The 15,173-nt window shown below is 42.1% G+C and overlaps 4 protein-coding genes across 4 annotated transcripts; all 4 read right to left on the bottom strand.

Moving 5' to 3' along the window:
- Positions 1-2,574: 2,574 nt before the first annotated feature.
- On the bottom strand, positions 2,575-4,446 carry LOC124326136. Its single transcript, XM_046784798.1, has 2 exons — positions 3,523-4,446; positions 2,575-3,462 (listed from the first exon to the last, which is right to left on the bottom strand). The coding sequence occupies exons 1-2, from the start codon at positions 4,356-4,358 to the stop codon at positions 2,676-2,678; spliced, it is 1,623 nt and encodes a 540-aa protein (XP_046640754.1). The 5' UTR covers positions 4,359-4,446; the 3' UTR covers positions 2,575-2,675.
- Positions 4,447-4,770: 324 nt separating this feature from the next.
- Positions 4,771-7,005, bottom strand: LOC124326115. Its single transcript, XM_046784758.1, has 2 exons — positions 5,728-7,005; positions 4,771-5,669 (listed from the first exon to the last, which is right to left on the bottom strand). Exons 1-2 carry the CDS (start codon positions 6,582-6,584, stop codon positions 4,814-4,816), a joined length of 1,713 nt encoding a protein of 570 aa, XP_046640714.1. The 5' UTR covers positions 6,585-7,005; the 3' UTR covers positions 4,771-4,813.
- Positions 7,006-7,093: 88 nt separating this feature from the next.
- Positions 7,094-10,882, bottom strand: LOC124326083. The gene is made up of 7 exons (XM_046784699.1): positions 10,541-10,882; positions 9,919-10,481; positions 9,625-9,779; positions 8,375-9,399; positions 7,945-8,312; positions 7,703-7,870; positions 7,094-7,623 (listed from the first exon to the last, which is right to left on the bottom strand). The coding sequence occupies exons 2-7, from the start codon at positions 10,052-10,054 to the stop codon at positions 7,322-7,324; spliced, it is 2,154 nt and encodes a 717-aa protein (XP_046640655.1). The 5' UTR covers positions 10,055-10,481; positions 10,541-10,882; the 3' UTR covers positions 7,094-7,321.
- Positions 10,883-10,977: 95 nt separating this feature from the next.
- Positions 10,978-15,064, bottom strand: LOC124326072 (cullin-4A-like). The gene is made up of 11 exons (XM_046784684.1): positions 14,413-15,064; positions 14,197-14,350; positions 13,756-14,125; positions 13,543-13,689; positions 13,102-13,481; positions 12,899-13,035; positions 12,671-12,835; positions 12,274-12,609; positions 12,038-12,208; positions 11,815-11,967; positions 10,978-11,751 (listed from the first exon to the last, which is right to left on the bottom strand). Exons 1-11 carry the CDS (start codon positions 14,647-14,649, stop codon positions 11,656-11,658), a joined length of 2,346 nt encoding a protein of 781 aa, XP_046640640.1. The 5' UTR covers positions 14,650-15,064; the 3' UTR covers positions 10,978-11,655.
- Between the last annotated feature and the right edge of the window lie 109 nt (positions 15,065-15,173).

The following is a 15,173-nucleotide window of genomic DNA, read 5'->3' as shown; positions in this document are numbered from 1 at the left end:
TATCGAACCATAATAAAACATCGATCGGATGACCGTTTGTTTCGATCTTTTATTCAAATGACGACGGCGGCGGCGGCGGCTTTTTTTCTTTGTTGATTGCTCTCGGACAATAAATCATGGACACGTTTAAATAAAAATTTAACAAAAAAAAAAAAAATAAAGGATCTCCGAGAAAATAAGCCAACCGGATGCGCGCGCGCCGCAACACTTTGGCCAAAGAGAAAGAAAACAACACAAAAATGAGGTGAAGAAAAAGAGATAAGATAAATGGCAACCAATTATTAATGTGCCAAATGGTCAAATTCTATTTTCTTTACCTTTTTTTCGCTGTGTAACACACAAAAATAAATAAAAAAGGGACATCAGGTGTCTTCTTCTTCTTCTTTTCTTTTGTGGGAGATTGTCGCGCATCCGGGTTTATAAACGACACGGAGGAAAGCGGGAAAAAAAAAGCGGGACGAGCATGACAGAACTTTTTTTTTTTTTTTTTCGTTTTGTTTGTTTTTCGTGTAGAAAAATTTTTTTTTCTAATCTGGTACAAGGTCTGCGGGTACATACAAAACTCTGTGGGTGATTTTTTTGAACCTCTCGATTATCAAATAGCTTCAACACAATTTTTTCCCGAATTTTTTTTTTTTTTGAAAATCCCGCAAGGTCGCGCACGATTTTCTTCCCCGACACGCTGAACTCGGTTGGTGGGCTTACACGCACACAGCTCTGATTATTATAAGTAAATGCAAATTAGCCTTTCTTCAATTCTAGAAAGAATAGAAGAAAATAGTTGTGTGCAAAGCCCCTAACTTCTTTTGTCTGCCATTTTGCCAAAAAGAAAAAAAAGTTATTCCCCCTCCATTTTTCTGATTAATCATTCGGTTAATTGAATCATTACTGTTTCCCGCATTGTCCATCAAGCCAACAATGTCTAGACGAGCCGTATACACAGCTGTCAGTCAACTTGTTTGAAAACTCATTCCGATTCGAAATGAGAGAAAAACTGGTTTTCTTCTATTTTTGAATTTCCCTCCAAAAAAGATTTGAAAATGAGAAATTGATTCAAATGAATTTTCGCTTGCCATTTTCGAGGATGGCAGATTTCTCCCGAGTCCTGACGAACGACGTGACTTGTCTCATTCGTGATGCATAAATAATCGACGGCTTTGGCGGCGGTGAGAGGGATATCACGTCCTTCTGACCAAACTATCAGCTGTGTGTCTCTCCTATACGGGTCCCGATTTCTATCCAACCTGTCGAAACCGAATGAAAAAAATAAAACAATAAATCTAAATAGAAAATCCCGAACGAAATAATAAAATGGAACACACAAAATTTGTACAGGAGAAAGAAGATGGACGCATCCGGCTCAAATGAAAGAAAAAAGATGAAAATTGGGATGCGCATACATTTCCTTAGGCTGAACAGCAGCAGCAGCAGCACAGAAGAAAATGTTTCTTTCTCTCTCTCTCTCTCTGATTCTTCTTTTCTTCATCTCTCTACTCTCGACACGAAGCGGATGATGAAAAGAAAACAAGATCCGGGTGTAACGGCCTGCTGTTATTTCGGCGGAAAGAATAAATTCTGCTGGAAACATCAAATTGCCCCGATCCGATCGCATTTCTCTCTGGAAATTAATTCAATCAATTTTAACGCGGATGGACTAGATCGGTCGATGGGCTGATGGAAAACTCGAATGGTGGCCTACGTTGTCCATCAAAGTGATGAATGTTTTCACTCGTACCCTCATCCGTCGCGGCATTATAAATCATTGGCTGAACCCAAGGCAAGACCCAGGCCCCCATGTACAGTAGCCGCTTCTCATGTGTTTTTCCCCCGAGTCACGATTATTATTATTTTTTCTTCTTCCAACTGGAATTCCGGATGTTTTTTTTTTCTTCTTCTTCGATCCGGGTGTCTACAAGAAATACACACACAAACATTTTTAAGACAACGTTTAACTTGTTGTTGGGCTGTTAAAGAGTCGCCCAAAATGTTTCATTAATTTATTTAAAAATATTCAAATTTATACGCACCTCACCGCAATCCATCAGCCATCAAACTTGTAGCACCTCTCTCTTTATTTTTCCACCAAAAAGTACTTGACTCGGTATTTTTTTCTAAAAAAGACACAAATCAGGGGGGGGCTGGCTGCTGCTGCCGGTGTTGAACATCCGTTTCCTTGACCCTCCGACTGTCATGTTGTTCAACTGTCACTTTGAGGACACACGGAGATAATCGATGTCCCCCGCCGGATCGTCGGCGCCCATTTTAACCTACAGCAAAAAAATAGAAATAGTTTTGTTAAATTACACCTCGAATGTACAACGAAACCACAACAACATTTTTTGGATATTTTTTATTCCTGCACGTGTAAAAGAAGAGAATGTGTCGCGTCAAAAAGATGTTCAGAACCAGGATATACTCGTCGCACGATCGCCGTGATTGATCGACTCGAAATGACGTCATCGTTTCAAGTTTCTATACCAAAATAAGATGGCGACAAGTTTTGTCATCCAATCGATTTCATTCCGTTTGAATAATACACCAGGACATTCCCGAACGACAAAAAATAAACTTATGTTAATTTCCGGCCATTTTTATAGTCGTGTTGCATATGAAATTGAGAGATTACATGTACACATTTTGGCTGGTAATGATTTGAGGCCAAAGGAGAGTTAGAATTAAGCAAACTGTGAAATCTTTTCCAGCGTTTTGACGTTGTACTTGCTAGCCAGCGGCCAGAGATCGGCCAGATTCTCCGAATTCCGCACGCTGCCCGTGTAGAGGAAGAAGAGAAAGTCTTCAAACAGGACGGGCTCCACATCTTCAACGTCGACCTTCTTATTCTCGCTTGAGCTGCTGGCCTTGATGATGGAGGCAAAAACGGGACTGCGGGCGCACAGGACGGCCCGGTGAGCCAGAAAAACGTTCCTGGACATGCAGAGATGGACGTCGGTCCATTCTTGGGTCGTGTACGCCGACCACAGGTGGGCAGTGAGCAGGTGATCCCGCAAACGGTAGCCCCAACACTCGCCTTCCTCCTCGGCCAGGTAAATTTCCAATTCCGTCAGCAGCGAGTACTGGTCGCTGTTGGAGATTTTGAGGAAGTTGCCGTCACCGGCTGAAGGGTCCAGGACGTTCTTGACGTCCCTGGGAACCTTGGGAACGCTCAAGATGCCACGGAATCTTTCCTCTTTGAATTCAGACAGGTGACACTTGACTCCCTGTCGATAGTAGGACACGTCAATCAGATTGAGTCCGTTGACTGGACTCGTGTTGCAGATGGAAATTTCACACTGGGCGTCGTCGCTGTTGGCTTTCAGTTTCTTGAAGTCCACGTTGAAATTGCCTTTGCCGTTGAAACGGGCCGTCTGGATGGCAGGTTTCTCAAACAATTTGAACTTGCATTCGTAGCTGTACTCTAAGCTGATGCCACGGCGGATGAACGACACCGTCCCCTGGTTTTGACTGTGGAAAAATAACATTCAAATGAGCCATTCGATCGTGAAATTCTTGGATCAAAAATACCTGATGTTGACTGTAGATACGTCGGATGACGACTCGTTTAGCCAAGGAATGGCATTGCCAATCTCATCTGGAATTCTCCTGACGTATTTGATGAAAAGGTCAACAAATTCCCGGTACATATCCGTGTCCACCGGCAACGAGATCTGGCCAGTGTATAGGAAATAGAGGAAAGCTTCGAAAACGGCCTCGTGAGCGTCAACGACCGGAATGCTGGGATGATGGAGATGACGCCAATCTGCCAAAGCTGGGCATCGGGCTGCCAAAACGGCACGATGGAAAGGGAAAACCGTTTGATTGACGACAAATTCACAATCCGTCAACTCTCGTTTCTGAGCAGCTGACCACATTTCTTCGCCGAAATTGGTATCACACTGCTCGAATCCGTAATCTAAAATTGGTTGGCCATCCATCGTGTAGCCGTACATGGAATTGCTCGGGTATATTCGGTACACCATGATGAACGACTCTTGAACCAGGACGCCATTATCTGTGGCCAGAAATAGTTCTTTACTTTCGAAAATCAAAGTTTTGGCATCTCGAAATGATTGGCTCAATTTCAACGAGTCATTATTGTTGATCAAACACTCGACGTCGGTCACACCGATGCCCAAAGTATCTAGATAATGGACGTATAATAAAACGACAACTTTGACGACACGTGACTCGACACTCGTTCTCAAACGCAGACCGAATCGAAACGAAGCAGCTTCGTTCACGTGGGGTGAAATGTCTAGGCCGAAAAATGGCGAAACGTATTGCTTATCTTCTGAAATCACGTTGTTTTTCACGACCCACTGGTAGTCGTAAAACACGAGTTCGTCATCTTCTAAACGCATCGTTTTATTTTTCAATCAAACACAAGTAACACACAACAACTGATTCATCGACGACAGTGTTTTGTTTCAGGATAAATTTTTCAACCCCATCCTCTGAACTCGACCACGTGAAGCGTGGTTGCCATTATATTTTGATCTCGCAATTTAATTGTTATTTCTTTTTAAATGTTTAAAAGAGTTTTTTAAAATTTGTTTTACTAGATCCTGGTTTTTTATTAAATCATTTTCGTTAAAAAAAGAAAACAAGTTTCATTTGATTTGGAATGTCGGAAATTCTTTTTGGGCATCACGTGATCCTCCTCCGCCCGGGAATTTTGAAAATGTTTACACACAACACGTCACGAGATAACTAATTACCGCTTTTATTATTCTTCACGCTAAAAAAGGTTTTAACATCAGACGGAACTTGAGATTAAATCAAATTTAAGTATATTTCCATACAACACGAATAAATATCACAGACTTGACATTAACGTGACGCACAATTCCTCCATCGCCGTCCTGCCTTTGGCCGATTCGCCGATTCGTTCCAGCGTCTTGACGTCATACTTGTTGGCGGCGGCCCACAGCTCGGCCATGTTTTCCGTCGTCCTCAACCTGCCCGTATAGACGAAGACGAGAAAGTCTTGGAAGACATCCGGGTCCAGATCTTCACCAATGTCGATGATGGATAACCGTCCATCATCAATATTATTATTCCAGCTGTCGTTACATTCATCGCGTTTCAAGATGGCGGCGAAAACCGAACTCCTGGCCGATAGGATCGCCCGATGAGCTGCAAATGAGCGACGGCCCACACGTAATTGAACATCAGTCGAAATTCCTCGTTTAGCAGATGACCAGAATTGAGCCGGCAGACGGGGATCGTGTAGACGGTAGCCCCAGCCATCATCCACTTCCGCCAGGTGAACTGTGAAATTCACGTGAATGTTGGCGGGGCAATGATTAGAGTCGGAATGTTTGGGCAACGAAATTCCTTCGCGGAAAACCTTCAACGTCTCGTCATCTCCTCCGCCCACCTCAAACATTTTCGTCATGTTGCAAGGTGTCGAAGAAGAAGAGCGGCCATCTTTAATGTCGTAAGTGACGCTGACTAATTTGAAGCCACCGACCAGGTGGTAACTGGAAAAAGTCAGTTGGTAATTGTGTCCGTTTTTGTGCGGGTTCTCAGTCAGCGTCACGCCGAAAAAACCTTTGCGATCGAACCGGAACACTTCCGGCGTCACAGTTTCGCCCGATCGGAATGTCCTGACGTAATCGAAGTGAAGGCAGAGACCTCTTCCGGCCTGAGAAACTCTTCCGTGATCTTCCCTGTGTTAAAATTAAAATGTTATAACTATTTCTCACTTTGTTTGAATGACAATTTTACCTGATTTCCACGGCTAATTGATCACGTGATTTTAATTTCGGTTGAATGGCCATAAATAGTCGAGTCATTCCATCCGTTTGATCGGCAATCGTTGATCGGATGGCCAATTGAAAATGATTCGCTAGGTCGTCAAACTGCCGTCGATCGATGGCGTTCATTCCGGGTAATAAACAGCCGGTGTAGATGAAATAGAGCAGAGCTTTGAACGATTCCGGATGGCAATCGTCAACCCGCTGTGAATTGGCCAAAACGGGACAACGGGCCGCTACAATCGCCCGATGGGCCAAGAAAATTTGGCTCTTGACAACAAACTCGCAGTCCGTCATTTGTCCTTTTTGAGCAGTTGTCCACATTTCTTGACCGAAATGGGTGTCCCTCAACTCGAACCGCAAATGCGTCCGGATGTTGTTGTTGTTGTTGGCCATGTAAACGCGGAATTTGAGGGAAATTCCCTTGTCGGAAAGGTGGTCGTAAGTTTGAAATTCTTCGCTCCTAAACACTCGATGATGGATGACTTGTGTGTTTGGGAATTTGGTTTGCAAGCGGATCGTCTGCTCCGTTTTACTTCCATTGGCGACAAGACACTCGACGGCTCTTATGTCGACGTTCTCCAGTTTGTGGGCGTAGAAATAGACGACCGTTTGGAATTTATCAAAGATGATGCTGTTACCTAATAGTCGAATGCCGAACCGGAAGCTATTGTAGTCGTCACGATTCTCTGCTACCGAGTTGTCCAAACTGAAAAATGGCGAAACTACTTGGACGTTACTGTTGGGCAAGACCTTGGTGCTGTCGCCGTTCGTGCAGCTGGTCCACTCGTAATCCCGGAATACTAATTCGTTTTCCTTTAGCAACATGATCGGCTTGTTAACGCGAGTATGACTGTACAGTCGATGTGCTAAAAATAATAAATAGGTTAGAAATAGACGTCAACGTTGGGACGATGAACTTTTTTGATGGATCCAACGTTTCTTGATAAAAATCTATTTTAAGGAAATACCCAAATGAATTATTCCTATGGGGAAAAGAGAAATTGGGAAATGTCCTTGATATTAGTAATAATAGTAGCGGATATTTGTTACATCCGGTGGAAATGTTTCGTATGAATTATTTGCTGTCACACATTTGCGGCCTTCTAAATGTTGCGAAGCTGCGATCGTCACGCAATAGTGAAAGAGGATGTGCATTATGACAGTAAATCGTGACGAGAATGTTGTCATCATAAAGGATTCATGCCAGGGTACCTCACTTGAAAAACGACCACTTACGTCATCAGCGATTCTCTGAACGTCTGAAAAGATCTTTTATCACGAACGTCGTCCAAATTTGAAAATTGAATTCTAAACTAAAAAATTTTGTCAACCACTTTTCTCCATCAAAAACCAAGAATATTGTCGTTTAATGTACATTGTACAATTTTCAAAAGGGGAAATGAATTCTGTTGAATTTACTGAATGGCAAACAAAACAAATTTGGTTGCATAATATAACGAATAGCGGATATGTCATTTGGCCGGAACAGTATTTCTTTTTAAAAAAGGATAATAAACATAAAGGAGAGTTTTTGCGCACGTTACAATGTCAGTTTTTAGTTGTTAGAACTTGCCCTTTTTATTCGCAGCTTTTGTCACGTCATCATCATCCGGTACGAAAACTGGATTGTTCAGTCCCTGGGAAGAATCAGCGTCTGGTTTACCAAGGATGTCGGGCTTCAGCTCGTCCGGCGTCTTCTTGTCCACCTTCTCCTTATTCAGACGTTTACGACGAATGTAGAATAAGTTGAAGAAAAAATAATTCAAGCCAACAAAGAAAGCGGCCGCGCCCAGGATTCGAAATGTTGAACGGGTCCCGTAGAATTTCATTAGAAATCCGCCCACAAAACTGCCAAGTCCTCGACCTTTTATGACAAAATAAAATAAAAAAATGTTTCAAATTTTTTGGTTGATGAGAATACAAATCCATTAAAAAAGTCAAACCGATTCCGTAGTAAGTTCCTCCCACCATTCCCTGAATAGTTGCCAGGGTAGACGGAGTGCTCAGTTGGGCGGAATAGGCCACGGCTGACGTCATCATCAGCGACGTCGTAATGGCCTCCAGGGCCTCGTAAATGAGGCACATGTAAGGATTGTAAATGTACGAATAACCTTCATAGTTTCGGAAATTAAAAATAATGATGATGATCGCTTAGTTAATTAGAGTTTTCTTGTTGTTTCATTACCTATTAACCGGATGACGTAGAAGGCGAATCCGATTATTTGGACGTTGGGATGGCCGATCCGGCGAAAGATGACGTCCGATAAGATGAGAGCCGGAATACCAAATAAGGAAGAAACGGTGACCGTTAATCCCATCAAGGACTTTGTGCCGCCCATTTCTTCCAGGAACCAAAACAGGTAACTCTCAATGTAGCCCCAAAATAGACCAGAAGTAAAAATGACGACGAAGAAAACCAAAAGTTCGACATTAGCAAAAATCGACTTGATATCTTTTAATAATTCTTTGGCAGGAGGTCGGAAATCCAAATCGACCGTAAACACCCCGACAGCGGCCGATCCGACCAACACGGCGTAGAGGTAAAACGCAGGTCTATAATACAAATATGAAGATTAATTAAATTAAATAATAATTATGTTAAACTACTATAACACCTGTAATCGGAGATATCTTGATTGATACTATAATAATCAATCAAAGCTCCAGAGACTGGACTGAAGATCATCGTGCCTAAAATGCCAAACATCCTCTGGAGTCCTAAATCTCCTTTGTACTGGATGACAACGGCCAAACACGCCCCTTCGAAAAGGACCATAAACCCGCCCAAAAGGCTGGCGAAAAAGAGACGAAGAAACAAGTAAAGCCAAAAGGTCAATTGCGGATCGTAGACGATGACGTTGGCGTCGTCACCGCAAAGATTCTTCCGCTGGGTTTGAACGAGGCACTGGGAACGGCAGGTCCGATAAACAACCCGATCCGAATTAGAACTTCCTTCCGGCGATGTCCAAGCGGATAACGTTCCATCATCACCTAATTTCAGTGTCCCGTTCAAGGTGAACACCAGCGGTTGGACTAATTTGATCGGTTGATCGTAACTGTTGCTGCACTGGAGTCCATCGCTTAACGGGAAAGCTCCGTTGAAAAGCGTCCGCTCTATGGGAAATTGGTCGCTATCCGCCGTGTCTTTATTTAACCGGATTGTTACGTGATGGAATTTGGTTGTAGAGTTAATCCGAGCTGGAGATTCGTTCCGGTTGAGACTGCAGTTGGTCGGAGTCAAGGGTGAGGGCCCTGGAGAACAGGTGATGTCAAGTCCCCAGTTATCCCGGAAAAATATTCCGTGCCGGAATTTCTTGTGGGGTTGATCAGGCGATGGCCAATCAGCCGGAAGCGAAGAGGACTGATCTTCATCTTGTTTCAATTGACTCTTTTGATGAATATCATCGTAGCAAACGTAACCGCATTCCGTTACCGTCAAGGAAAGATTCCCGTCTACGGAATTCCGAAATCCGCACGTTTTCGAGTCGAGATCTGTCAGCACCAATCTTCCGCCTTCACCACCGCAACCAACGGCCAACGACAAATTGGCCGGGTATTTTTCTATGAACCTGCCAGTTGGGATGACGAGGAACAAGAGTGCATTGGCCATGGCCAACAACATGGTGACGCTAAGTAACACCTGTCGCATAAAAGAGAGAAAATAAACAAGTTACATAATAAATTTGGGGCGTTGTCGGTAACACGGAAGAGGAAGCCAGTGCTCGTAAATAACTTGAAAGAAATACACATTATGAATTGGAAAGTTGTTCCACGCCTTTTAAGGAATTTAGGGTGAGTTGAAAGTTGATCCTGATGGTTACATAACTGAGTTTCTTGTAAGAAATCATTGTAATTGTTTAGTTACCTTAAAGTTTCCCAACTTATCGGCAATGATGCCCATTGCATAAGGAGCGAAAATGGAAAACAGCGGAAACACTCCGTAAATGATGGCCGTTTCTTCGACGCTGATGCCAAGCGATTTCATGTGGATGGTTATGTACGGCATCAATACTCCAATACCTTTCGGGAAAAAAAAACAAAAATGGTAAGTTAACCTATTTTTTCTGCGCTTTCAACTCGCTGTTGACCCCAATTTCATATTCCACCAAGTCACGATGACATAGCACAAAAAAATTAAAATAAATAGTCAGAGACTTACTGGATAAGACGACGAAGAATAGGATTTTAGTCGGAATCAATCGACGTTGTTTCAAATCGTAAATCAGCAAAGCCCTTCCCTTCAATTTGACTTCAGGTTCGTCATTGTTAACCGATTTTTCACAATTCCCTTCCATGTTGATTCGCTGATTTCACTTCCAACAAGAAGATTTAAAAAATCATTGTAAACAAGAGTGGTAAGGTGCACTACAAACAACCTGTCTGGCAGCGACACCAACGTACGACTGAGGTTCAACCGAGCCCAGAGCCGCATCCTTACACTCACCTGCATGTGGTGGATATAAGCACGCACGTAGGGTCCCTATTGAAAAGAAAAAAAGAATACAACGCTTCGGGGCACGTCCGACATAAGAGTGGTGCAGAAAAATAAAGATAAATACTGGAAATTTGCCATGAATGACGAAGCAAAAAAAAAGTTGTATACAACTAACGAGGGAAAAGGGGAATCCCTCTTGGTTTTCTCCAAGGTGAAGTGAGGACATCATCATATAACAATAAAGCTAAAAAGAGAAAAGCAGAGGGGACCGGGTACTACCACCGAATCTAAAAAAGGCAGCTGATTAGTACATAGCAAATGCTAGCCAAAAAATAAGTCATTTTACCTTCATGGAAATGCTAGTATACTCAACCTTGTAGACGTACCTGGCAAAAGCTTAAAAACAAGATGGAAGAGAAGGGTTACTTGAGGCTATAAATGATTATGAAAAAAAAAATAACTGGTTCTCAATTTCCAGCAAATATTGGGAATGTAACTTGAAGAAAAGATATTCGTATTATCGGTGAAATGGCACGTCTTTTAACGAGGCTGTAACAAGAACACCTGTCTGCCTTATTATTCATTTGCCATTTGAGACAAGGTATTAATATCCTGGTCGCCCTCAACCTACCGTGAAGGTTTCCAAAGAAACAATTGCCTAAAACAACTGTTCGTTACACTAAAAAATTAGGGGAAGAAAAAAGAACAGAAAATAAAAATTCTTACCATTGCGCTCCTTCCGGCGACGCTGAAAAGTCAATGCAAATTAACAAAGAATGCGGGTAAACAATGAAACACCATTTTCAATGTATTCGCTATCTAAAGTATTTTTCTTCTTCCTCCTTTTTATCAATTTTTTGTTTTCTTCTTCTTCTCTTTAAAAGGGCGGGAGTTTTGACATAAGATGGAGTGTGTGAGTGTGGATGGGTACTTGTTGGAAAAAAAGGGGGAAATAAATCAATGTTTCAAATGAAAAATGAGAAGAGGCGATTATTGAAGAGAAAATCAGGAGGGGAGGAGATAAACATTTTGCAATGGTTACCGCGGAAGGAACGAATCAATACATTTCAATCTGTTGATCACCTTCTTCCCTCCGCGACGGCCACTAAAAATAGAGGGATAAGGAAAACAACCATCGACAGTTGGCGGAAGACAGACAACTTTTTGTTTAATCTTTTTTTTCTCCATTATTTATTGTAACACTATTACCAAAAAAAAAAATAATAATTAAAAAAAAAACATACAACCCCAAATTTGCGCCATCAACTAATCATGACTCGATCTGTCTTCCGCTTCCTGCTGATGAATACACGCGCTAAATATTGTTGCATCATTTTTATCCTTCAACTTTTTTCTTTTTTTTCCTTCCGACCTCCATTTTCCCTATTTGCTTCAACCTCCCCAGCACACCTGGTTATCTTTTAAATAGGCTTGGAAAGTTGGTGGTATTGTTGGGAGGGATCACGCCACGTAGTTGTACTGGTTGGGGTTATCTTTGTCGCGTTCCATGTAGTCTCGATCGATCAGCGACTCGATTCGTTTCTTCAAATCGGCGGGCTAGATAATAATTACATCGTTTGACAAAGTTCTATCGTTAAGTTCTAAAACTCATTTAAATACCTTGACCGGGAAGTTGAGCTGATTGTACAGTTCAGTAATGAGTAAATTGTGGGTTAGCGTCTTGCGCATTTTCATGATACGGACGATAGCTGCGTCGATCTGGTACTGTCGATCCTGGAACACCCGCTCTTCTGTCGCTTGTTGCTCTTCCGTCTAATTTTGACACACGAAAAATTCATTAGTAAATTTTCAAAAATGGCAAATGCTGTATTCAAGTTGCTACCGTTTCTTTCAGTTGGATCTGGTTGATCCTGATGCGGTATAATTTGTTGGTAAAGTCCTTGCAATAGGTAAATTTGTCTCCATCCAAAACGTCTTTGCCGGCTGGCAATTTCCGCAGAACACGAGCCTTACCACAGGCCAACGATTGCAAAGTTCGCCGTAATTCAGCGTCCTGTTAATTAATAAAAAAATCATTGAGAAATCCAGTTTACATTAAAAATGGACGAAAAACTTTACCTCGATGTTGGTGGCGGCTTTGATTTCCTCGAAAGGCAATTCATCAGCATTGTTGAACAGCAAGAGCACCAGGGTCTGGAACAAGGAGACTTGAAGCTCTTTAGACGCCTGAGGGAAGTGAGCTTTCACAACACACAGGCCGAGCGAGGGTTGCCACTGTAATTTGCGGCCAGAATGTTTGCCCAAATAAAACTTTTTGAACGTCTCTTGAAAATTGACCATTTCGGGTGGTAGTGTCACTTCGTTGGGCACATAGGTCGGCCAGTAGCCCATCGTCAAGATGTTCACCGTCAGATCCATATTAGTCAAATCAGGTTGATTCAGATGAGCGATATACTAAAATAAAATTTTAATGTTGAAGAAATCTACCAAGGCGACTTGAGCAATATTATTGTACCTGTTTAAACGCGACGTTGATGTCCTTAGAGAGTTCCATGTCTTTAAACATGCCCTCTAGCTTGGAAGTGAATCCACCGCCGCATTCCTGTTTCAATTTCGACAACATACTCTTCTCGGCGTCAACGCTTGCTGACTTGCCTACCAAAAGTCGTTTGGCCAGATCCTATTGCACAAATAGAATGTCAACCTAATAAAAAAATGAACTCGCATGTCCAAAGATTTTTACCTTCTTGTAGAATGCTTCGAATACATCTTTGCCGTGAATAAATCGAAATAAAACCATTATTTTATCGAGTAACCGCTCCATCTCTTCTTCGGTCGACTCTTTATTGCCAGCACGTAGTTTTGAATCGACGAATTTGGCTAGAAATAATTGAAAAAGAGGTTACTGAAGAGGTCAAAAGAGATGTAAGACTATTGAATTCTTACCGATGAGCTCGGCTGGTTTGTTCAGCCTTTGATTGACAAAGTTCTCAAAGGATTCCTTGAGGCTATTGACAAACTTTTCGTTACGACCGAAACACGTCACTACAATATTGTCTAATTTCTCTTTGAAATCGAGCAGCTCCTGAACCATCGTTTTGTCCTTCTCGGGATCGATGACGATGGTCCTTCCGCGCTTCTTCACATAGGTACAGAAATTCGTGTTGAGCTCTTGCGGCCCATTTTTAACTCTCGACAGCAAACTGAACATGAGTTTCAGATCAGAAATGCGGTTTTCTTCAACCAAGGCGTCCAAACCCTTCTGCAAAATCTGCACCAAGTGCTCACCAATCAGCTGTTTCTCCACCGTAGATATCAACGCCCGTCTGCCAATGCCAAGAAATATTATTCTCTCTGCCTGAATTATTTTGAATTTGATATGCATACTTGGTCGAGTGATCTAGATAGTGTAGTAGCCTCTCATTCTCTTCGTGTAATCGTTTATCAACATGGGCTAAATATTCAGGCACTTCACGTTCCTGCATCAGGCGCTGGCCCTCGGTGCTGTAGACTCGTTCTGTAGATGACAGAAACCTGACAACAAAAATGATTAATCAAACTGTTGCCCTGAGGTCGATGTTTATGCAGAGTGTAGATTACTTGGTCTCAAAGGCTTCGTGGTAGATACCAAGGTCGGAGAGCATGCGTAAAAGCGATTTCAAAAGCGAACGCTCCACTGTGTCACCCTGGCGCTCTTTATCAATGAGCAATAGGAGACCGTCGACCGTTCTGGTTTGGACTAGTGAATCGCTGATGATGTGGACCTTGAAAGTGTCCAATCCCATGTCCCAAAGAGACATAATGCCCGGATTTTGAAGTACGTATTTGCGATCCAGGTAGAGAAATATGCCACGAATAAGAATCATTTGTTGACAATGAGATTGCCAACAATCGTTCATCATTTTAAGAAAAACACAAGGATCGATGGATTCAGCCAAAAACTGTGCTAGGTTTGATTGAACGTGCGATTCTGTAACACATTTTAGAAAACAAAAATTATTGAGATAATATTACTTTTGAAAATGAAATTTCGCAACAAACCTGTCAAGTTTTTTAACTTGCTGTACACAAGGGGGGCAAAACTGTGGCTGCAAAGGTTTTGCACAGCCTGATACAAGTCCTCTAGGGCTGATTTTATTGAGGTTGAATTCTGTATAGCGACAACAGCTTCTTCCAGCTTCTGCCAAGCAACATCCTGCAAAAAAAAGTTCAACAGTCAGATGTATCGAGAATTTAATTTCAAATTGAATAAATAACCTGGTAATTCTCAGGCAATTTGGGGAGTTCTTTCATAGACTTGATGACAATTTTCTTGACATTTCCAGCAGCTGGTTTGACTACTGTTGGAGATGATTTCGTCAATCCATTCGTGCTGACCAAGGCAGAGAAGTTGGCCCTCTTTGCCTCCTCCATGGTAGGCTTTTTTGCCTCCACCTGATTTTCGTCACTATGCTTTCGCTTGACTCCAATCAATTTCCCGGTCGGCTGACTCATATAGAACCGATTTCCGGCAACTCTCTCGAGCTGTAAGCCAAAATCTAGAAGTCTTGAATGTTACGAGAAAAATCACATGCTCGACATCATCCGACACAACGAAACCGACACGTTTTTGTTACTTATGCAAAGTGACCGTTACGTGCAACAACAGCTTTATTCTCACAAGGTTAACTCCACGTCAAAAAGTTGATAAATGACACAATTAAACTATTGATGTTAATTTAGTCAGTACTTTCAGGAAATTCTGTTAGTGAAAGAATCCTTACTGCAATAGCAGCAGATGAGCAGAACGAACGACTGAACGGAAAACAGTTTTTAGCACGGCACTCAATGCTTTAAAGCGCCCTCTTCGAGTTCGACAAAAAAAGAAGTTTAATTATTATTTGTGCATACAACACAAACCCCATGTAGTAACTTTTTAATTTTCTTGATCGAGTTTATGTGATTTTCTTGGCCATGAAATTTTACGTCACAAAACCGTTTTTGGGTTATTTTTCGAATTTAATCGATTTCAGCATTTG

Source organism: Daphnia pulicaria, chromosome 2 (genome assembly GCF_021234035.1).
Source record: "Daphnia pulicaria isolate SC F1-1A chromosome 2, SC_F0-13Bv2, whole genome shotgun sequence".
Classification (NCBI taxonomy): domain Eukaryota; kingdom Metazoa; phylum Arthropoda; class Branchiopoda; order Diplostraca; family Daphniidae; genus Daphnia; species Daphnia pulicaria.
Note: the sequence above shows the minus strand (reverse complement) of the source record. Positions and strands in the feature narration are given on the sequence as shown.